The sequence below is a fragment of the Mus pahari genome, chromosome 1, assembly GCF_900095145.1.
Source record: "Mus pahari chromosome 1, PAHARI_EIJ_v1.1, whole genome shotgun sequence".
Taxonomy (NCBI): Eukaryota; Metazoa; Chordata; class Mammalia; order Rodentia; family Muridae; genus Mus; species Mus pahari.
This window is the reverse complement of record NC_034590.1, coordinates 123,097,085-123,121,685: the sequence shown is the minus strand read 5'-3', so window position 1 is coordinate 123,121,685 and position 24,601 is coordinate 123,097,085. Positions and strand designations below refer to the sequence as shown.

At 41.1% G+C, this 24,601-nt stretch overlaps 1 protein-coding gene across 1 annotated transcript; it reads left to right on the top strand.

Annotated features, from left to right (window-relative positions):
* Positions 1-1,005: 1,005 nt before the first annotated feature.
* Ms4a1 (membrane spanning 4-domains A1) lies at positions 1,006-16,092 on the top strand. Its single transcript, XM_021209110.1, has 7 exons — positions 1,006-1,124; positions 7,138-7,311; positions 7,744-7,863; positions 9,351-9,410; positions 11,261-11,497; positions 12,576-12,677; positions 13,915-16,092. Exons 2-7 carry the CDS (start codon positions 7,153-7,155, stop codon positions 14,131-14,133), a joined length of 897 nt encoding a protein of 298 aa, XP_021064769.1. The 5' UTR covers positions 1,006-1,124; positions 7,138-7,152; the 3' UTR covers positions 14,134-16,092.
* Positions 16,093-24,601: the final 8,509 nt, after the last annotated feature.

Below are 24,601 nucleotides of genomic sequence, written 5' to 3'. Positions count from 1 at the left end.
TAAGGTCCCTGACACCTACACAGCAGAGGACTGCCTGGTCTGGCCTCAGTGAGAGAAGACTCGCCTAACCCTCGAGAGGGTTAACTAACTCTCCACCCCAGGGAGTGGGGAGGCCTGGTGGGGGTTGGAGGGCACATACTCTTGAAGCCAAGCAGGAGGAATGGGATGTTGAACTGTGGGAGGATGGACAGGGAGGGAGTAATGACTGGACTAGAAAAAAATAATAATAAAACAAAACAAAAACAGCTTTAAACAAAAAATTAATAAAAAGTCTAACATGCATGAGGTTGTATATGGAAGAGAGGATAAGTCTTGAGAAAAATCTAATATTTGCCTCCTAAATGTTTATAGACTTTCCCCCACGTCACCAACTTCTTCCACTTTGCTACTTGCTCTAACACTGAAGACAGCCACCACAGCTCTAAGCAATACTGCAAAGAGAGGGAAGCAGGAAGGAGAAGGGTGGGCTTGGATGTAAAAGTGCTGTATTGGTTCACAGCACCTGAAATGGGAGCTGAGTCTTGCCTCACGCTTCTGGGTGCATTGTTCTATGGAGACAAATTAGATTTCAGGCCATTTCTGCTAAATTTGACATGAGATTTACATGGCCCTCTAGAGCTTTGAGTATGAGCGGATGACGGTACTGTTTAAAAAACCAACAGATACAGTGCTCCCAAGTGTACCTCATAAGGGATTCTGACTCTTTGCATGGGTGCCCCACCACCACCTACTCAGCCCCAAAAGTGAAGCATGAAGGTAAGGTCAGGCTCTAACAGCCCATCTCTGGAGAATTTCTTGCCCTTTTCCAGCCCTTAGGGACCCACCATCCACACCTGCTTACAGGGTGGGGGCTGCAGAAGTTCTTCTAATTAAGGTAGCATGAAGCATACCAGGCAGTCCCCAGGGTAATTTTTAAGAAGTGAAACCTGGTAAGGCAAAGCAAAGTGATTGGAGCAATTCTCAAGGTAGCAGACGCTGCTAATTTCCTGTCACTTGGTGTCCATCAGAGGTACCACTCCCGGCCTGGTCTATCTCACTCATCTTCAAGTACCTGAGATAGAAGAGGCCAGCTGATCTCAGCTGTGAGCGGTTAATTTGGCCCCCTTGGAACCTTGGAGACCCAGGTAAGGGTTAGATCTGCTGTTTTACTGACTCTAATAAAAGGAAAGGCTGGATGAAAAGAGGAGTGGTTTTAGTGACTAGAGAGTCAGCTCTCAGTCTGGGGTGTCCCTGGTGAGACTTTCAAATGGCAGCATGATTTGAAGTGTGGCAATTTCAAGGCTGAATGGGATACCCCTATCCTATCTGCTCCCTCTCTCAAAAATGACTCTGGGCAATGGGTGGTGAGTGGATTCTAACATGGAGATGAGGTCTCAAGAATGTTGTGTTCAGCCTGGGGCTCTACCACTTAGAAGCTGCATAACCTTGGGTGAGTTACTAAACTTCTCCATGCCTCAATTTCTTCACCCATAAAATGGGAACAATATCAAGGTCCTCTGCATCATGAAGAGTAAACCTAGAACACAGAATCTTTTTAGGACTGCCTAAGACCAAATAGAAAATAATCCTGGCTACAGGAATCTACCCCCATTCCTCTTGCTTCCATTGAGTTTGTCTCCAAAGATAAAACTTCAGTGTAATCACCATCATAGATGGCTTTATCCTTACTACCTAGCATTTTCTACGTGGCATTGGAATACTGAGCACAAATCCCGTTTTCTCTCTATGAAGAAGCCAAGGGTGAGAGTGGGTGCTAGAGACAGGATAGAGGGATTGACTTTAAACAGGTGCTAATGTGCTCCTGAAATTAAACAGTAAAGTAAGTATGTATGTAGGGGTGAGGTGGGGAGAGAAAGAGACAGAGACAGCAGATGGACAGACACAAAGACAGAGAGACTTTCTCTGTTTTCCTTATAATGGTTTTGTCTCACTGATGGTCAGGTGAAGTGGAGGTTATCATTTTGTGACTAGAAAACATCCTGAGCATTGATCTGCCAAAGGAGGAAGCTGAGCTTAACGGTCTGTGTAAGACAGAGCTCACAGCATCAGCCTCACAAGAGGCAGGTTTGCCAGATAATCCTGCACAGTTCCCATACTGGATTGGCACTGTGTTTCAGGAGTTACATGCCACACTACAATAAAAGTAGTTGTAGAAAAGTGATAAACATGAACAGCTGTTGACTTTGAAGAAATCCTTACCATCAGCCAAGGAACAGCCTGAGGTAACATGATGGTCCTTTTGTGGGGGTTGACAGAATGTGGAGAGAAATGGGAAGGACTAGCTCAAAGGTTTTGCAGATTCAGCAAAGTGGACAGGAGACGTGTCCAAGCATGACTGCTGAGGACATGGGCTCTGAAAGTCATCTGAAGAGTCAGAAGGGTATCTCAAGAAAGCAAAGGAGAGTTAGAGACAGTGGGGTGGGTTGGTGAGAGCGGAGCCCAGGGAGAGCGCGACTTAGAGATTTAAGTTGATGTGTCACTGTTGCTTTGTGGAGCAAATATTGGAAAACAATAACCACAGCATTTCTAGCAGTTCTTACAGTTATTTGCTTATTATTTAGTATGCATGCACACATGCGCACATATGTGGAAGTCAGAGGACAATCTGCAGGAACCAGTTCTCTCCTCCTATCATGTGAGTCCTGGGGATGGAGTTTGGGTCATCAGCCTTAGCAGTAAGCCACCTGGCTGGCCTGACCCACAAGATTTTTTTTCTTATGCTATACCAGGAAAGGAAATCAGAATCAATATATAAGTGATACTATGTAGGGGAAAGGTCCATGTGTAAGAGGTATTACAGAGGTGGAAATGGCGTGATGTTGCTATTGCCTGAATATGTAAGGGAGCTGAAGGAGCAGGAGTAAAATCTGCCTTCAAACCTCTGGGGTGTGTGTGTGTGTGTGTGTGTGTGTGTATGTATGTACACACACACACACACACACACATACACACTCATCCATGCACACACATGTGGAAGACAGATTAATGTTAGATACCTTCTTCAGTCCCAAAACAAGGTCTCTCTCCAACTTGAAACTTACATATATCTGACTTGACGGGCTGGCCAGCAAGCCTAAGTGTTCTGCCCATCTATACTTCCTAAGTACTGAAGTTACAAGTGCATGCTACCACAGCGGGTGTTTTGAGAAGATGCTGAAATCCATACTCAGGTCTTCATGCTTGTGAAACATGACCGAACCATCTCACATACCCCCTGGTTCCAACGTCTTAAGTCTGAACAGCTGGCAAAATAAAATGACCTGAGGTACTGTGCAGAAAGGGCCACAGGCTACAGCACAACCTTTGTACAGAGAAGTTTCGGTTGAATGGCAGGCTCTAGTTGAAGAGTATCAGGGACTGTGTGAGTGAGGAGGAAGTTGGGGAAAAGGGTAAAAAGCAAAAATTTTAAAAGCTGAAGTGAAAAAAGGGGAAACGGGGTAGTAATGGGGTATATTGCTGTATTTTAAAATGAGAGTTTGGGGACTGGGAGACAGGTAGTGTAATAAGAACCAGTAGTGAGAATTATTCCTTGAATGTTTATTATCGTATCAATCGCAGGACAACTACAACTTACCCTAATTTAGAGAGATCACAAATATAGACAGCTCTTTCTACTACAATACTGTCTCACAAGGAGAGAGAGTAGGTCCCAGGAAGAAGAGAATTCTGGAAAGAACAAACATCTGGTGGAAGGAAAGGGACTGAAAAAGTTAAGAAGAATGTAAGATTTACCACAGTCAAAAGCACAGGGCAGGGAGAATAAATGCAAAACTCTTTTGAGTGGCAAAGGGGGAAGTTGAGGGTGGGGGGCCTCAAGTGTCTCAGAAGATGATGGAATTATTGGACCTAAGAGTCATTATTTAAGCCCAAACCAGAGAAGATACTGTGAGATCTTGAGGGGATAAACAAACAAACAAACAAACAAACAAAAAGATGGTCATGCTTTTAGAAGTCAAAAGGGTTCATGGGAGCTGCAGTGGGTGATAAGATGGAACAGTGTGTGAGCAAATTAAATCATTTCAGTATCAGTATTGATTTTTTTATTTGTGAAAATAAAGCCTATATTGTCATATTAGACCAATGTGGTCCATAACTCTACTAATCTACCAAACAATCTTTGCTGTGAGCTGTCTATTGAAGCAATTTTGTATGATTTTTTAATAAGGCAATGATGCAAAAACCTACATTTGTGGGAGTATGTAGACCAGTTCTAGCTTCTGTTGCCATTAAATGTAATTTTATTACACCAGCCTGTAGTGCTCTCATATGTGAGAAAGGGAGGGAGAAGAGGGAGATCATTAGCATAAGATGGCATATAAAAGTTATTATTTTGACTACAAAATATTATTTTGTAGTAATAGTTATTCAACACTTTGTAGATATACAACTATTACAAAGATATTTTTCTAAAAGAACGATGTTCTTCTCTCCATATTATTACTGCCAGTAGGCCATACAGACACCCCCACTTGACTTTGCCTAAATAAAAGGTTTATCTCAGTAACAACACAGACCCAAGACTTAATGAGCAGCTGATAACTCAGGTGAAATTATAATAATGGTGGTCCAATCATTTCCTTCACCCTGAACAATTAATGACCTTGCATTTGTAAGTCACCATCAGTAAAATTAGTTCCCTAGAATGGAGTGAAATGACTTCTATCTCATTCCGTAGTTGCCAAAGATCTTGGGAAAATAACTCATGTGAACTTCTATTAACACATCCACTAAAAGGTGATACAATGCCTCCTGGGAGAGAGGTATGAGAAAAACTGGAACTAGCACAACTGATAACCCTGGGACACAGTACATGTTCAAGTAAACAACTGTGGTCACACAATCTAGCCTGGAGGACCACAGAGTGAGGTATAAGGTCTTTGCAAAAGGATGTCCCGTGTCCAGGGGAAGGATTGGTATTTGTGACATGAACAAACTGGTTTCTGTGATTTTTCTACTTCTAAACCAGTATTCATTTGCAAACTCCTTGGTGGGCTATATAAATTTTTTTTTTTTTGGTTAGTGGTCTCATGGGATGGTCTGTGGTATGAAACAGATTCCCCTGGGCCAAGTGACAGCTGCTAATTTAGGACAGGAGGGAAATGAAGTAAGAAATGCTTCCCTAAAGCCCATGATGTTGCAGACAGGTCACATTCTGTGTGGCTTTAAGTCATTCGGAGTGTGCATATTTTGAAGGGAAAGGAAGAGAAACAAAACTTTTCCCCATTTGAGTCAGAGCAGTGAATCTGCCCTTCAGTTGACGAGTTAGGGTCTTCTTTTCAGATCATTAGTAATTATATAACTTCAAGTGAGATACCTAACCTGTCTGTCCTTGTCCCCTCCTCTGTAAAACAGAGGCAACGATTCACCCCTTGTCTCCTCTGCTGGGGTCAGAAGAGATGTCCCAGGAGGAATTTCTTTGTACGTATAAAATAGGATGAAGTTAAGAGATTCACCCACCCAGCCCTCCATGTCTTAGTAAGATTCAGCAACCTGGGTAGACACTCTTTTTTTTTCCCAATTTTTATTAGGTATTTACTTCATTTACATTTTAAATGCTATCCCCAAAGTCCCCTATACCCTCCCCCCCCACTCCCCTACCCACCCACTCCCCCTTCTTGGCCCTGGTGGTGTTCCCCTGCACTGGGGCATATAAATTCCACAGTTTACAATTAGCCAGATGTGTGGCCCTACAGAGGGATATCCAGAGTGCATAAAATAGCAACGAAATTCAAATACGTGGCTGACATAACCAGTGGATGGATACTCCCAACACAAGACACATAAAGAAAGCTAAATAGCCCTAACCTTCAGAGCTGGAATGAATGTGACCCATTGTCTCATCACTTCAGAAGCAGCTCATGATCACTACTAGCAAATGGTACTCGCTGCCCTTTACCCCGTCCTAGCCACGTATGTCCACTCACTTCTTATGATAATTCTATGGGAGGGACCCTGCTCTTGTTTAATAGATGCATAAAGTAAAATTACAGCTTAGAGGTGTATAACAGGAATTTCAACAGAGCAGCTAATATTTATTCAGATATGGGTGCTTTTCATGAATCTAGCATCCCCTTGATGTTAAGAAGCTATAACACGTGTGCATTGTTTTAGATACTAGTCAAGAAGCAACAACATCATTTGTTTCTGTCAAAAGAGAACTGCAATAAACTCACATATAAGGTAATTTACCATAGTCATGACTGAAATGAGGTGACTAGAACAGGATGTGTTGAGGCAGGGGGCATACACAAGAGCATGTGTGATAGGTTGAGGGTTTACAGAAGGCCTCTGGGGATAGCTGGTGTTTAAGCTACACCTGGGTGAAAAAAAAAAACCCTCACCAACATGAACCATCATCATCTACCTCCTGTACCACGCTGTGAGACAAGGATTCTTACTATGTTCGGTCTAGAACTGAAGACTCTGAGGCCCAATACCTCAGAGTAATTAGAATTACTGTTTAAAACCAGACAGTCTGACTCACCGGCTGTGATCTTACATGTGGTATCAGAGAATATTCTTGAAGTGACCTGCTCAAAGTCAGAGTCAGAGGGAGAGAGAGACCTAAACCATTCCTCCTGAATTTAAGGACAGTCCTAGTCATAATCAGGAATGACATCTCTGGGCCACTACACTGTTCTTCTGAACATATAAACAAGCCAATAAAAGTATGCTTTGGAATATTAAATCATAAGAACACCCAAGGAGGGACCAGCTAGACAAATGCATAGAGCAGAGATGAAGCTCTGTGGTATTTTCTTAGCAGTCACAAAGAGAGTTCACGCCAAACCAGAGAAAAAAGTGCATATGGACATAAATTCATGGTATGAGTGTGTTCTAAGAGTATAGCTCACTGGTAGACTAACTGACTACATTGTGATTTCTTGAACATTAACATGTGTCCAAACATGATTATCATTCTACCTCAGATTCCTGGGCCTGTGTGCCCTTGCCTGAGATAGCCCCTCCAGATCCTTTCCTATAACACGGTAGTAGACCTTGCCTTACATCTGAAGCTACTAGGAAGTGGACATGTCTCAGTGGCACCATCAAGGGAATACTAACAGAAGTATTAGATAGTGCCAGAAGGTAAAGATTGCCAAAGACTTTGATCTCACCTCACTGTTTTATTTTCAGGAGTTTGAAAACAGAATGACAACACCCAGAAACTCAACGAGTGGACCTTTCCAAGCAGAGCCTACAAAAGGGTCCCTCGCCATGCAACCTGCTCAAAAAGTGAACCTCAGAAGGACATCTTCACTGGTGGGCCCCACACAAAGCTTCTTCATGAGGGAATCAAAGGCTCTGGGGGTAAGACTTTTCCTCCATTCCACACTCTGGAGATACTCTGGCCTGCAGACATTGATGCTTCAGGCTGTACATGGAATTCAGTCTGCCTTCTACAGGCAGGTTTAAGTGGCTGTGTTCTTTATGTTTCTCACTGTGGGCGATGCCAGAGGGCACCAGTTTAGCACCTGGATCACTGAAGAATGATCTTACATCATCTCTTGGTTTGGAGGACCAGGCTGGTCCATTGTTCAGATTCCATGCATATTGGTTCCTTGAAAATGCCCTGTGTGGTGGGAGAGAGAGACCTGAACAAGGAGGCAAAATTCTGGGCAGCACTAGCACTCCTTTTAGGACCTTTGCATGGTTTCTACGTGGGTCTCAGGATTTCCCAGGTTGCCTTTGACCTCCACCAGTGAGTTCAGTTCACCACCTGTGCCTTTCTTCTCTCCTCAGGCTGTCCAAATCATGAATGGTCTCTTCCATATTTCCCTGGGGGGACTACTGCTGATCCCCACAGGGGTCTTCGCACCCATCTGTTTGAGCGTATGGTACCCACTCTGGGGAGGCATTATGGTAAGTTACAATAAACAGAAACAACTTTTGAGATGTTGAAGGAGAGAAAAAAAAAGCCCCAAAGATCTAAGTTGTTTCTGAGTTGAGGAAAATAATATGGGCAGGAAGAATCCTGTGGGGTTGGCATAGTTAAGTAGGAAGAAGGGTAGACTACACTACCAGGCTCCTGTGGTTGAAGGTGGCCATACTCCATGTGGATTCACAGAAAGGAGCTCTGCCAGCTGCTCTCGGGGAAGGAAGACTGGACAAAGCAGGGTCTCTGCATAGCCGGTTAGTGCAGGGTACTAGATGCTGGATATTTGGCACTTTGGAAGGAAAGGAGAAATGGAAACATCCAAAGTCCTCCCATGTCCCTACAAGTTTGTTAACTGCTAAGGCACCTGATGAGATTATTTTCATCTCAAATAATCTTTTGAACTTACAAGTTCAGCAACACTCTTTTGGGCTACATGAGGCTAGGTAGTGTTTATTTTACCAGGACACTTTTCATGACCGTGTCCCTCAAAGAGTGAGTCCAGAAGTGAAGCTTCAGCGAACCAAGGTAGATTGGCTGTAAAACTTTTCTGCACTTTTAGTGCTCGAACTTTAGGAAAGGAAACAAGAAATAATCACTGTTGCTTCCTGTAGCAACCAATGATGTGGTGAAGTTTATCATATTCAAGTCCTGCCTTCTACATGATCACTCAGTGGCATCAAGGCTATGACATCACTGTGCCCCCCCACGAACATTTTCACTAATTACAATGAGAGAGATGGGCTAGAATGATGGCTCAGTGGTTAACACCAGTTGCTCGTCCAGAGGACCCAGGTTCAATCTCCAGCACCCACACGGCAGCTCACAGCCATCTGTAATGCCAGTTCCAGAGGAATTAAACACTTTCTCCTGGCCTCCTTGGCTAGGCCTGCTCTTGGTAAACAAGCATGCAGACCAAACAGCCACACACATAAAAAAATAATAATAAATAAACTTCATTTTTTTAATGAAAAGGAGAGTGAAAATGTCTTTATCTACACCTTCTCTCCTGCTTGTGCTTCCTAGGCACCTGGCCTAATTATGTTTTTAAAACTAGAGACAAAGTCTAATTGTAGCCTGTGTAGATAAGGAATAATTGTAGCCTTGTAGATGGGGAATCACCCTCACCTTATTGGGGGTGATTTCTTATGTTTCTGTTTGATGGAGAGGGTTCTCACAGACAAGGAAAAGTGTGGATTCTGTCTCTCTTTTTTTATTCTATTCCTAGATAATGGTCCCAAATATTGAACAGCACAGACTGCATGTATGAACCTAAAGAACACAGAAATATAGCTGCCAAGAAATAATTTAATGTGATAAAAATTCAATGCATAGTTTAATGAAAGGCACACATAACAACAACAACAAATGTAGATGGTTCCTTCCCGACCAGTTATCAGTGAATAACAGTCATTCTTTCTGTCTCTCCCCCATTCTGTCCCTCTCCCCTCCCTGCCCACCTCTCTCTTTGCAGTACATTATTTCAGGATCACTCCTGGCAGCTGCAGCAGAGAAAACCTCCAGGAAGAGTTTGGCAAGTAATCATATGTCCTTTCCCACACACAAGACACACAGCTACTTTCTCAGTAGAAAACAAGTTCAGGGACCCTAAAAAGATCTTTGCAGTCAGTCACAGGCTCTTCTCTGAGCAATGGATCTTATATCATTCTGGTTGTGATGTGATTTTCTTCACAAGAAACTCAAAAATAGCACTGCCTTAAGTCTGTCCATGGCAAGGGAATCAAAGGCAGGGTCAGAAGACCGGCCTTAATGCTCTTTCAAGGCTAAGTTCCCTGTGGAGATGGCAGACATGGCATATTATAGAATGTTATATAGGAAATGACACACCATTTAGGAAAATGATCCAGATGCTTGAGTTGGGTTCCAGTCTAATTGTAGCCTTAGAATTAGACTCAGAACCCCAAGTGAGTACAGGAGTGCCCTAGAGCCCCCTCCACCTCCATGAACAGCAGTGCAAGTCTTGACACAGAAAATCAATATAAAGATGAGATGGGGCATTTTGTGTGATAGTGTAGTCATAAGGCCTACAGTGGCTCATCCATAAGGATTTATTTATATCCTCTTAAAATAAGTAACCTACAGAATTCCTGAATCTAGATGGGTGACCAGAGCTCACCACCAAATTTCTCTCTGGAAAATCCTCTAACAATACTTATACTTACTAAGTCACTTTGAGTTGGTAAAGAACTGAGTGGATTGAGATGCTTCTTATTTATATTATCTGAAAAAAAAATCAATTTAGGGGAATTTACAAATATCAAATTAACCTAAATTACCAAATTTCCATTAATAAGTCACATAGCCAGGAGTGAAATGTTAGTGAAACACACCAATAATGCCTCACCATATGGCACATGATATATCAAGCTTTTATCACCCACACAGGTCAGAGCAGTCACAGCCATGCCCTCCAGACTGTGCTACCAAGAGAAATTTGCCCTAATGGATGACATCAGGAGGGAGCACTGGTGTTACTGTTATGGCTGATACATTTTGTTTGGTGGTTGTCTTAGTCAGGGTTTCTATTGCTGTGACAAAATTCCATGACCAAAAATCAAGTTGGGGAGGAAAGGGTTTGTTCAGCTTACACTTCCACATTGCTGTTCATCACCGAAGGAACTCAGGATACATAAACTCAAACAGGGCAGAAACCTGGAGGCAGGAGCTGATACAAAGGCCATGGAGGAGTGCTGTTGTTTACTGTTTTGCTTCGCATGGCTTGCTCAGCCTGCTTTTTATAAAACCCAGTACCACTAGTCCAAGGATGGCACCACCCACAATGGGCTGGGCTCTCTCCTTTCCATCACTAATTAAGAAAATGCTTTATAGCCATATCCTGTGAAGGCATTTTCTCAATTAAAGTTTCCTCATTTCTGATAACTCTAGTTTGTGTGAGAAGCTAACACAAGACTAGCCAATACAATAATACAAACCTAGAAGGTTCTATCTATATCTACTTCAGTGAGATTTAGTCATGATGTAAAAGCCCTCTTATCTCTCTGCCCACTGTCTTATTGTGCAAAGAGGTAATGATCCAGACACCACTAGTCCTCACTTGCTCAGTAAGTGTTTACTGCATGTCTGGGAAGTTGGTGGCAATGAAAAGTTCAGAGATACAAAATGCGGGTAAAGCATGACTGGAATTTTGGTTTCATAAATTGAATGGGATGGTGATGGCTTAAGACAAGGAAACTGGAAAATGGGGGCAGAATGAGGCTATGCTAAAACCCATAGCAAGAGCTGAACTAGAACTCAGGGGTGGTGTCTTCATGACTCAGGGGAATGACAGCTGAAATCCCATACCCTGCTTTATGTTTTCCAAACAGAAATCAAATCTAGTGAACAAACCTGCTTCTGTTTCAGGTCAAAGCAAAAGTGATAATGAGTTCTCTAAGCCTCTTTGCTGCCATTTCTGGAATAATTCTTTCAATCATGGACATACTTAACATTACAGTTTCTCATTTTTTAAAAATGAGGAGACTGGAGCTTATTAAAACTTCCAAGCCATATGTTGATATCTACGACTGTGAACCATCTGATTCCTCAGAGAAAAACTCCCCATCTACACAGTACTGCAACAGCATTCAGTCTGTGTTCTTGGTAAGTATGAAAGCAGTGATTCTTCAGAGAAGAAATGTGCTGTGCTCTCTTATGAACATCAACTCCAGATTCAGGTATTCTGTGTCTGCTATTTTTTCTGTATGCGACTTTAGACCAGAACCCTCCTCATATACAACCCCCATTTCATTTGCTGTAAAATAGAGTGATACTCTGTATCTCCTTGGGTTGATTTGATAAACAAATTAGTTGCCATAAGCAACACACTTAGAACAGTGTCATTTGTATAAGATTCTATTTGTGACTTTATCATTTCTCCCGAGGAATGTTCTTGTGTAGTCCTTGGTGGTCTAATGTTGTCTATTCAGCCTAGACAACCTTCAATTTCACAACAATCCTGCTCTACTTCCTGAATGCTGGGCTTACTGGCACATGCCAGCACACCAAGCTTTATTTGTTCATCATTGTTAATATCATTGATGACATTAACAATTACTATTATTAATAAAAACATGAAAAAATTCCTAACATGTTATTGACATATTAGTCATCATTGAATTGTGAATGCAGAGTTTAAAGGGGAAAGGAAATACATCTCCCGAGTGTTGTGGAGTTTCCTCAATGTGATATCACATCCCCCTAAACATGATGCTATTTCTTTGAAACAGGGTCTCATATAGTCCAGGCTGGCCTTCACTGTACTGTGTACTCAAGAATGACCTTAAACTTCTGGTCTTCCTGACTCCACATTTCCTAGTGCTGGGCTTTTGCAGGGATATACCGATTATGCCTAGTTTACCTGGTGGGATGGAACCCAAGACTTCAAGTATGCTAGGGGTGTATCCTACCAATTGAGCTATGGTACCATGGCAAGCTAAAAGAATTAATGTGAGACTCTTTCTTAAAAGGAGTTGATTTCTCAGTTTCCTATTCCCACCTTGCTTTCTTGCACCTGAAGATGCTTTCTCGTAGCAATGGCTCCCCGCAGTAGCTCAGTTTACTCACCTAGAACGCTGAACTGAAGTGTTGCTCTCTGAGTTCCAGTCATTTGTCATCACTGTACACTGTGCACGTCCATCTGCTATTATCTCACCTTTGCCTCCGTGCTGTTGGCTTCCAGGGCATTCTGTCGGTGATGCTGATCTCTGCCATCTTCCAGAAACTTGTGACAGCCGGCATTGTGGAGAATGAGTGGAAACGAATGTGCACCAGATCCAAATCTGTAAGTTGGAGTTACCTGTCCATACAGTCTAGAAAACTGATATCTACCCAAAAAAATGTTTACATAGAATATGATCTGGTGAAAATTTGAAACTAGGAGTTTCATTGGGAAAAAAATGGTTTTGTTGTATTTTTTTTTGAAACCAGAAAACACCAGTAGTGACAGCAAATATTTTGAAGAGTATCTGAGTCTATAGTTAGATAGATGCTATAGTTCCTTCCACATGTACACAAGTGTTCCTGCCAACTAGCTTTTCTCTCTACTTGACTTCAGACTCCCACTCCCACTTTGTCCTCTTCTGCAGTGCAGCATGGCCAAGGTGACTTAGAAAAGAAAGCATTTATTTGGTGTTTACAGTTCCAGAAGTCCATGACCATCATAGGGAGGAGCATGGCAGTGAGCAGTCAGCCATGGCTCTGGAGAAGTAGCTGAGCCCTTATTTCTGATCCACAAGCATCATATAGGGAGAACTAACTAGAAATGGCTTCGACTTTTGAAACCCCAAAGCCTACCACCAATGACACATCCCCTCCCACACTTCTGATCATTCCCAAACAGTTCTGCCAATTGCAGAACAAGTATTGAAAGTTTTGAGCCTATGGTAGACATTCTTATTCACACCTTGATGGCATGCCCTCTCCCATCTTAATGTGGAACATAGGACAGTGGAAGGCTGATAAAGTCCTGGTTCTTGGATTTTTTAGTGTTCCCTTCTCAGCCTTCTCCTTTCACCTCATTCCACTTCCAAAACAATAGTATTTCAAAGAGTGTCCAAAAGTGGGAAATGTGAATGCTCCAATAGTACCTCTATTATAAACTCCCTCAAAGTGACAGACTATAAGATTTAGCTTATAACCTAGTAGTCATTACTGATTTGTTCATTACAAATATGGGAAGAAGTGGAATGAGAATAACTTCCCCAGGTTAGAATCACTGAAGTCAAATCAGTTCTAGAATGTAAGCCCCTCTATTTTTGACATTTTGTTTTTTCATGTGGTATGATTATCCCAGGCAAAATGGCAAATGCCTGAAGCCCTTAACAATTTACTCAGACTTGAGATTTAACAAGTAGGTGATTTGATAAGAATTTGAGCATCCACGTAGCCAATCCTGGTATCTACAGTATATGGTTAACTAAACAAGAAGCCTAAGAATAATTTGGCATTTGGATATACGTAGATTGTTGGAAGGTGTGTCGAGGGTAAAAGCCAAGAGGCATTATTTGTTTATGTTCTAGAATGTGGTTCTGCTGTCAGCTGGAGAAAAAAACGAGCAGACGATTAAAATAAAAGAAGAAATCATTGAGCTAAGTGGAATATCTTCCCAACCAAAGATTGAAGAGGAAATTGAAATTATTCCAGTGCAAGAGGAAGAAGAAGAAGAAGCAGAAATAAATTTTCCAGCACCTCCCCAAGAGCAGGAATCCTTGCCAGTGGAAAATGATATCACTCCTTAAGCTCTTTTTCTTTTATAAGCATTATTGTTTAGAGAGCTTCCAAGACATGTAGTTACCCTCATCTCTGTGGCCTTCCACAATCTATTCTCCATATTTCCACAGCTTATCTGCATAGAGAAGCCACATTGAGCTCTCCTTCACATTTGGAGAATGCAGTGATTATAAAAGATTGTCTTTTTCCTTGCTTAGGGAGTCTTACACTGGCAGAAATGTTGAAGAGCCCAGTTCTCATTGACCTTTTCCTTGGATGGGTGTCTCAGCAGTGGTAATGGTTTTTCCGCCTTTCCTCCATCAGCAGTTACAGCAGAGGGAAAAAGACACATGATTGTTCTGGTCATTTCTGAATTCTCTGACTCCTTCTTCATGTTTAGTGGAATCCCTTTTGCATTATTGTTTTAAGGAATATGAGAGAAATTGTTTCATGAGAATTGTTTTAATAATAAGAGAAAATTAGACACCTATATGCCTGTGGGGAAGGCACAAAATATGGCATGTTCTTCAAGCTTCTATTTCCTTCTTGGGGAGTAGTGAAAGGCCTATTCCTAAGCCTGTCTCTGTACAAAAAGCATAGCTTACACATAAGCAAGTTTCCTGTCTTAACTTTGCCCGACTCCAGTTTCTTGGCTTCTGGTCACATCATTTATGTACTTGTATTCTTTAGTCAAGAGAAAGAAGAATAGTGAGACAGAAATGTCATTAATGGATACCCAGATCTCAACTCATAAGCAACAGCTGTGCTTACGAGATGCTCTCCAGATAACAGAGTAGTTTATGAAATAGTTTCATTTGGTCTTTCACGACCACGAAAAAAACCCTATGACTATTTTGCAATTCAGTTGAACGTAAGAAGCAAGTCAAGATATTCTATAATAATTGTGGGGACTTGAGTCAAACCCAGCTCTTCAAATTCTAGTGATGTTTGAAATAACCAAATTATCTATGCCCATATGTCTGTATAAGCTATATCAAAGAGCATATTCTGTGAGCAATGTGTTGAGTCACAAAAGAGTCAGAATTGGATTTGACACCGTATTAATAGACACCCAGAATCTTACAACATTTGGAAAACTAGTCATGACATTAATATGCAATTATCTGGAAAGTTATAAGATGCACTATAAACACATCTTCTATGAACTATAAATGACCACAAAAAGATCATGCTTAGAAACAACACAGTTAAAATACAAACTCTCAGGCCACCATACTTTCCTGCCCCTGTTCCTGTGCAGGGGTGCTAGCACTGGCCTGGAAACACTGTTAACCTAAGAAGATCTCACCATAGCCTATCATTCAGAGACCATGACAAGTCTGCTTCATGATGGGTATATGAACAGCTTAAGTTACACTCCTTGGAATATTTCTATTTTATTAGAGGTTACTAGTGGGAGATATTTCCTGCTATTACAAAGAAAATGGAAGTAGAACTTTTCCCCTGTGTGGTCTTCAAAACAAGCTCTAAGTAAATAAAACTTTGTGTCCATGCCTGCGATGGATACTCCACCTTGGATGTTTCTTTCTTCTTCATAACATCAAACAATGGGATGCTTCTGCAGCATAACACTAATCTGTGTTTGAATAGTGGCACATCCAGTCATATTGAGCTATTCCTACATCTCTGACACATGCTCCCAAGGAAATTATTCACCCAGTAGGTCATTACTAAGTACTGCCCACTTTTACAAGCCACAGCATGATTCTCCATATCCAGCACATGGAAGGTACCCTGAACTAAAGAAGATATGGCAGTGCCTGGAGAGGTGGGAGGAGGAGTATCAAGCTGAAAATTTTAAATGCAGAATTCAATTTGAAAAGTTCCCCCTCTCTGAAACTCATTTCCTTAAGGATTTTACGTTAGCCATCATCAGATTCTCAAATAATTAGTATTTGTCAATTTCTCGTGACTATGAGATAATTTTAGTGTCTATTTAAAGAGAATAAAAATCTTGTGAGCCTCCCTCAAGAATTCTCTGTCAATGTAGAATCAAATCTTATTACCCAATGGCAGACATGTTTATCAAAGCAGAAGTATTGCTTTAGCTTTAAGTTAGATTTTCCTCTCAATTTTTATTTTTATAAAAACAATTTTGTAACCATAAAAAACAAAAGCTTTAAAAAAATCACTTTCACCCACTGGCTAGACCCCTACCCCACCAGTGAAGAGACTGATCAGCTCCGTGGTTTGGGGACCAATAATGAGGCAGAAGAATACCAAGCAAGGGGGCATGTGGTGGCACAAAGCTGCCCACCTTGTGACAGGTCAGAAGCAAAAAGATGGCTGCAAAGGTTTGGGTCCCCATAGCCCCTCAAGGGTATTTTGAGCTTTGGCAGTAGATATTTAGAGGGTATTTAAGATCCAAATCACAACATATGATAAGGAATACTGTTAAGAAGGTTATAAAGACAAGACAGAGATCTGCAACTTCAAAAATGTTAGTGCCTGATTGAAGAAAATAAAAAAGGTGTTCAAAGACTATTAGTTGGACTCCAAGAAAGGAATAACCATTTCAACAAATGCTCATGAGACTCATGATAGCTACAAAAAAATTAAATAAATAAACTGGAAGTTTACTTCATATAGAATAAAAAAATAACTCAAAATGGATCAGAAGCATAAATGTACATGCTACCATTAAAAAAAAAACTACAGACTTAAAATTTGTGACCCTGGATTAGATAATAGTTTTTTTTAATTAGATATTTCCTTTATTTACATTTCAAATTTTATCCCCTTTCCTGGTTTTTCCCTCTGAGAAACCCCCTATCCCCTTCCCCCTCCCCCTGCTCACCAACCCACCCACTCCTGCTTCTTGGTCCTGGCATTCCCCTATACTGGGGAATAGGGCCTTCACGGGACCAAGGGCCTCTCCTCCCATTGATTCCTGACAAGGCCGTTCTCTGCTACATATACAACTAGAGCCATGGGTCCCTCTGTGTGTACTCTTTGGTTGGTGGTTTAGTCCCTAGGAGCTTTGACAATAGTTTCTTAAGTAAGCAAAAGAATAAGCAACAAACAAGATTAAATGCCACCAAAACTTTAAAGTTTTATAATTTTTTACAATATTTAAAAACTATTTTATTTATGTGCACTTCTGTGAGCTTTTGTGAGTTTATTTGTACCACATGTGTGCTGGAGCCTGCAAAGGCCAGAGGGAGGAGTGCTAAATCCCCTGGAACTAGAGATAAAAGTGGCCTTTGTGCTGCCATGTGGTGCTAGGACCTAAACCCAGGTCCTCTGCAGCAACAGTAAACGCTCTTAAGCACTGAGCCATCTCCTGGGCCCTGAGACTTTATGACTTAAAGGACACAAACTTTAAAAGTGTAAACACAACTCACATAAGGGAGAAACATTTACAGACCCTGAATCTGACAAAGGCGCTGTCACCAGAATTCAGAAAGAAAGCTTAAATTAATTTAACATGAGGTGATGGACAGTGGTCTAAACTTTTAAATTAGCAAATGATTTGAACATATTCTTCTCCAAACAAATTTCACAAATGGCCAATAAGCAAATAAACCATTCACCATAATTATTCACTAAGAAAATATGAATAAAAACCTCAATGTGAGATGGCCTCACATTTATGAGATTGACTATCAACAGCAAGAAGCAAGAAAGTGTTGCTGGGATCTAATGGAATTAAAATGCTCATAGAATACTGATATACATATTTATGTATACACATATTTTTTTCTTTGGAAAATTATTTTCCAATTATTAAAAATACTAAATGTAAAGTTTCCATTTGACCCAGGAGTTCACTACCAGGCAGACAGATGCCCAAGGAAGATAGAACTATGAACACACAAACGTGAGTACAGTTGTCCAAAGACAAAATAACTAAAAATTAGAAACAACTCAAATGCTCTGTGGTCTCCTGGCAGATCCCTCTTTGGCCAGTTATTGGAGCAAAAATGCTTGTCTCACCTGTGAACTTAGGAGTGACCACACTCCTGGGAGACCATCTCTCTCCAGGAGGGATTTGGGTCCAGAGAGCTGTGCCACTTCTAGGGTTAACACCCAGGGTTAACTCCAGGGTGCAGATGGAGACCTTAAGGCCTATTTGTTCTTCCAAATTGTGACTGAAATTGTAACCCCTAGCATGTAGTGAAAAATAAAACACATGTGCATACACAATACAATGAAAAAAAAAAAAGAAAGAAACAACTCAAATATCTACCAACTCATGAGTGAGCAGGAAAAACTATGAAATTTTCATCTACCAAAAGAAGGCACTCCTCATTAACTTAAAAGTCATCATGTTAGGGAACAAGTGCCCATTTTAAATGTTCATATGTTGTTTGATCCTATTTCCATGGCATGCCCACAATGGGTTCCTGAGACCAAAGGTAGAGGAAAATCATGAGTCAATACTAATTGATGAATTATAGAGTGCTGATGTTTCCTCAATCCTGTGCATCAATTTTTCAAAAAATACCTAAAAGAGTTATTTTAATGGTATTTGAATCTCCCATTGATAAAAGTGCCTTTAAAAGCTATCATGATATGAGAGACAGTCAGGAATGACTACAGACATAACAAGCCCCATTGCTGAGCATCAAATAATTGTTCAATAATATAGCATAGGAGGGAACTCAGTGAAGGTGGAATCTGACAAGAAAACTTCATGAAAGAGCAAGTATTCTGCCGGTGGGGGCGGGGGGCTAACCCAGCATCCAATATCCAGAAGAAGGCAGTGAAAGTGGGCATGTGATGATCAATGATGATGGGGCCAAAAGCTACTGGCTTCTGGAAATACAACTCCTGCTGATAGTATCAGGGGATTTAAAAAAAAAAAAAGTTACTTGAGTTCTTTTCTCCCTGGATCCTGGCTAAGCTAGAGGCTCAGGGTTAGTTAACTCTTCATGAGCCAGAGATTAAAAAAAAAGAAGAAGAAGAAGAAGAAAGGAAGGAAGGAAGTCAGGCGCACGCGCACATACACACACACACACACACACACACACAACACACAATGGCCAGGCCCAACCACCTGTTTCATCAATTTCACAAGTGTACATGCATATATGTTTTTACGTACCTATAAATAGATAGATATATTTGGTAGCTGGAGCGGAGCCCCAATTGCCACTCTTGATTTCTTCTCTCAGCCTTTTTATACCTTCTTAGACAAAAGTTCCTTATAAAATTACCTCGTACATAAAATGTTACACAAGAGTGTAGTTACAGAAGAATGTCAATACTAAGTTCAAATTATTTCATTCTATAAGCTTATTATGAGTTCAAAGCAACAATTTCACATGGCCTTGCTTTATCATGGTGTACACCTGTGACTTTATCCTTAGGCCTGACCTAGAATGAATGTTTTTCTTTGATCACAAATTTGTCCCAAGCCTACTCTTCTATTTAGTGGAATTCATGAAAGTTCATTGTATTCCTTATTATGTAGCCTTTACTTACTGCTCTATGGGGAGGGGCCACATTCTATTCTTGATCCTAACTTTATTACATCATTCTGGCAAAACAACTAAAACCATCTCCTTAATCCTTTTTTTTCCTAAAATTATTTTAATCAAATCAGGAATGCTACAAAGTCATCAATTCATCTAAACATTAATTCATGAAAGTTCATCTTCATGTTGATCTTCAGGAAATTTGTCCAATAGGGTGGACTGATGCCCAAGAATCAGTAGGCTCTGTAATAATGGCAGGAAAGGAATATCAGCAGTGAGAAGCTGTCCTGGGATGGTGTCTCTAGGGCTGTGCCTCTCCAGAGTGCACCCATCACAGACATGCAAAATGGTGGGCCATTTCCAGGAAACTCACTTGCTTGCCATAGCCTTTCCTAGATGGCTTCCATCAGTATACAATTCAAATTTGAATTGACTCTCAGCAAATAGGTGTAAATAAATGGAAAGAGAAAAAGAAAAAAAAACTATCATACATAAAAGGAAAATGAAAGTACATGAATTAGTCACTTGATATGATGGGGTGGATGAGAGCCCCCCAGTAGAGTGATGATTCCTTAGGAACACCTGCATTTACCTGTAGGCAAAGAACAATTTATAAAGGAGCGACCTCAGAAGGTAAGGCAAGGACGTGGAAGTGTCTTAGTTACCTTTCTGCTGCTATGATAAAAACATCATAAACAAAGTAACTTATAAAAGAAGTAGTTTAAGTGAACTTATGAGTCCAGAGAGAGTTGATGATGGTGGATTGAAGGTACAGCAGCATGAAGCTGGGGCAGAAGCTGACAGCTCACACCTCATCTACAAGCAGGAGGCAGAGAGCACAATGGGAGTGGCTAGTGTCTTTTGAAACTTCAAAGCCTGACTCCACCAAAGCCATGCCTCCTAATCCTTCCCAAAGAATTCCACTGTGCCATATGCCAGTGCTCAAACACATGAGCCTATGGTGGCCATTCTATTCAAACCAGCACAAGAAGCTGAGTAGAAGAAGCCTCAAGGAGCAAGGAAGAAGCAGAACACTGCTGCAGAGAAACTCTAGAACGAGAGCTAAGCAGAGGCCATTGGGTTCAGGGTTAGGGGAAGCAACTTTGGGAAAGCATTAATAAGAAAAGACAGTACAGCTTGTGGAAAGTAATATGCTATGGAAAATTCACACGGAGAGCTGACTCTGCCTTTGAGATGTCTTTACTTTAAAGGAGAGTGATGGGCAATGGTTTGCATAAGAATCTGGGCAAGAAATTGCTCAGAAGGCTACCTCTTTTAGCAAAATAAATGAAATGTATTGCCTGCTACCAGGTAGTGTCATTCTAAGGGCAGAGACCAGGTGTGAATAGCATTGACAGACTCCATTGGGTCTACAGAATTCAGATGTTTTAGTCTGCATCTTCTTGACAGTGGTTAAAGCAAGGTATGTAATGCATACCTGGTACTAAAGATCAGTCATGTCACTCCTGGTTTGTTGATGACCCACTGGCATGTTGACAGTAGTGTGTGGCATTCACCATGTGCTTGATCCCTCAGCTTTGTCAGGAATAACCACTATGGCTACACAGTCAAAATAAAATTTCAGGCTGCAGCACCAAGAACAAGGAAGGACACAGCTCCAGGGAGCAGCTGAGAGGCGAATGGGTGAAAAAGGTTTAAAAACTCTTGTCATGGAACAGCTCAGACACAGAACAGCTCAGACACAACTCTTCATTAGCTCCCACAGTAACTTGTCATGGAACAGCTCAGACTTGACTCTGCGTTAGCTCCCACAGTAAGGGGCCACCCACAGCTAGCCAGCGAAGCTCTGCCCTCATCTTTGGAGGAAATGAAACTTGATAAAATTGGCTTTTATATTTTACAGGAAACAGCTGCAGTGAATCTCAGCATATGACAGGAAAAGTGTGTGTGTTGCAATATGTTAGAAAACTTTATTGAAACTTCTTCAACCAACCAAACAGAAATTCTTTTAAATAAATTCAATTATTGTGCTTGTCAAAAATAATAAAGCTCACCCTAGGATGTATTTATAGACCCTTCACCACAAAGAACTGCAAGAGAGTCATTTGAACATCTTTTTCCTAGATGCACTATACTGCATTAATTCCTTACTTTTTCTCACATGTTTAAATTTGTACTATATTGTAGGTGAAATTTTTCTATCTTAGAGTTAAGCAAAATAATGACATGTCAACAAACCTCTATGAAAGGTTCAATGAAGTATTTAGGCACATGACTAACACTTGAAAAAAGTGCTGGAAAAGATATTTAAATTATTATATCAATGATAATAATAATAACGTAGAGCCAGATATTCACTTTGGTGAAAAACCATAATGGAAAAACTTCCTAAGAGGAGACGTGCCATCTTCACCTCTTCTGCAGAGAACAATGCATTGTAGTGGGCAGTGAGAAGAGTGTTTGATTATGCAGGTCAGGGACACCCTTGTGTCTAACTCCTCACTTCTATTCTCCGACAGAAAGATAGGACAGGATTCCATTCCTTTCCTGCCAGTCCCAAAGAATAAAAAAAAAAATAAAAAATAAAAATAAAAGAAAAATGGCTACCAGGACTCTGGGCTCTCCTTCTTTTTGATAAGTGGGGCTTAGAACTGGAGAAGAATCCATGAGTGTGGTGGTTTCAATGAGAATGACCCCCAAAGGCTTACATTTTGAATGCTTGATTCACCGTTGGTAGAACTGCTTAGAAAAGATCAGGAGGTTGGCCTTCTGGGAAGAGGTGTGTCACTAGGAACAAGCCTTGAGATTTCAAAAGCCCACACCATTTCCAATTAGGTCTCTGCCTCATGGTTATATCTCGAAATGTGGGCTGCTACTGCTCCAGTGCCATGCCTGCCTGCCTGCTGCCATGCTCTCTACCATGATGGCCACAGATTCACCCTCTGAAAGTGTAAGCCCCAATGAACTGTTGTGTTGGTCACGGTGTCTTGTCACAGAAATAAAAACATAACTAAGACAGGAAGAGAGTACAAAGAGGACACTCATAGCCAGGAGTGTGTGAAACAAAACTAAATTCTGCTTTTAAACCAAGGATTGCTCGTATGCCATAGAGAGTCCCGGGCCTGCATCTTAAAACAAGGTCGGTGCCCATGCAGATTCCAGGCTAACTGCCTCCCTGCCTCCCTGCTGACCCAATATGCTTTTCTGGTAAAGAGGCTAGATTTCAGGATTGTGCATTACCCTGGAATCTTAGACACTGCTCTGTTGTTGTAAAAAGACATCATGATCAAAGCAACTCTTATAATGGAAAATAATTAGGGCTTTGCTTACAGTTTTGGAGGACTAGTCCATTACTGTCATGGCAGGAAGCAAGGTGGCATGTATTGCACTAGAGCAGTAGTTGAGAGCTACATCCTCATCCACCACCGCCTGTGGGGTTTCAGTGGCTGGCCTGTTAGGCCTCTAAAACCTCAAACCCTACCCCTAGTGACACACTTTCTCCAACAAGGACACACCTCTTAATCCTTTCAAGTGGCACCACTCCCTGGTAACTAAGCATTCAAATATATGAGCCCATGAGAGCCATTCTTATTCAAACCACCATACTTGGGTCAGCCCCCCTCATTAGGAAGTAATTTTCTTGAGTGCTAACCTCAGCCTCCTGAGCACCTGCTCAGCCAATAATCTTCAAATATCTACATCAGATTCCATTCTTCAAGAACCTGGGGGAATCGCCTCATTACAATTTTCTTCAGCAACACTAACTCACCAAATTCATACGCAAAGACTATGCTAACTTCCCTGCAAAGGAGAGATATGTGAGAAAATAGATGTGTTAATGAACTTGACTTAATCTCTCCACAAGGTAAGCATATATATTGTATACCATGAGCAAACGCAATTTTTCATTCGCCAATTAAAATAATTAATTTATTAATTCAGATATCAATTCTAAGCACATTGGGAACTATTTCTCCTAGGTTTTGAGAGGAAAATATTTCAAATCATGTGTATGTGAACCTCTTAATCATAAAGCCCTGAGACCTAAAGCAAATATACAGGCCCCACAGACACACTCCTCACAGCAGGCTGTTCCCCTAACCTCTGTGTCCCCTGTGACAAGTCTGTCACTTCTCCTCTATGGCTGCCCACTACCCTTGCTCCCCACATCCACTTCAACTCAAGCTTTGAAGGTTGTTGCAAGATATTTCATCAATGTGAACCTGGAGGTTTTGATATTTAATGGAAAAAGATGTTTTTAGTTGTGGTGTGACTCAGGATTAAATAAAGTCAACCGTAAGTCAAGAGGCAGAGCAAGCAACCAGTCGATAGGAAGTGTATATAGGATTATTAAGAAAAAAGCATAGAGAGTAAGAGGGAGTCAGGAGGATGGGTAGAGAGACCCACAAGATGAGGAAGGGAGAGATATTCAGTATGAAGGAGGTTTTTTGAGACTCTGTGAGAGGGGCATTTCTTCTGCAAATACAGAGCAGAATGGTCAGCTGGGCACCTTCTCTGCCTCTCTGAGCTAGCAGGCTTTCACCCCAGCTCATGAGTTTTCATTGATAAAATCAAATGATTGAGTTTTTTTGTTGTTTTAAAAATTGAAGATTGTTTTCTTCTGTCTCTAAGGCAAAATTGCAGCATTTTGTCAACCTCTCTAGGCAGCAAGCACACTGAGTATATTATATACTCACCCCATTTCACCCTTACATCCACTCTTTGAGGAAGATATTGATATTTTTCTAGTTCCTGGAGGTTAGCCAGTTGGTTCTGGGATGAAAGGAAATGAAGGAGAAACAGGAATCGAAAACAAAATGTGTGCATTAGATTCCATAATATTCTTCACCTTCATGGGCACTTCCTTCTCTTTTCAAACACTATTTTTTATTGGATATTTTCTTTATCTACATTTAAAATGTTGTCCCCTTTCCCAGTCCCCCACCCCAGGAAACCCCTATCCTATTCCCCCCTTCCCCTGTTTCTTTTTTTTATTTATTTATTATTTTCTTTATTTACATTTCAAATGCTATCCCGAAAGTTTCCTATACCCCTCCCCCCCACCTCTGCTCCCCTACCCACCCACTCCCACTAC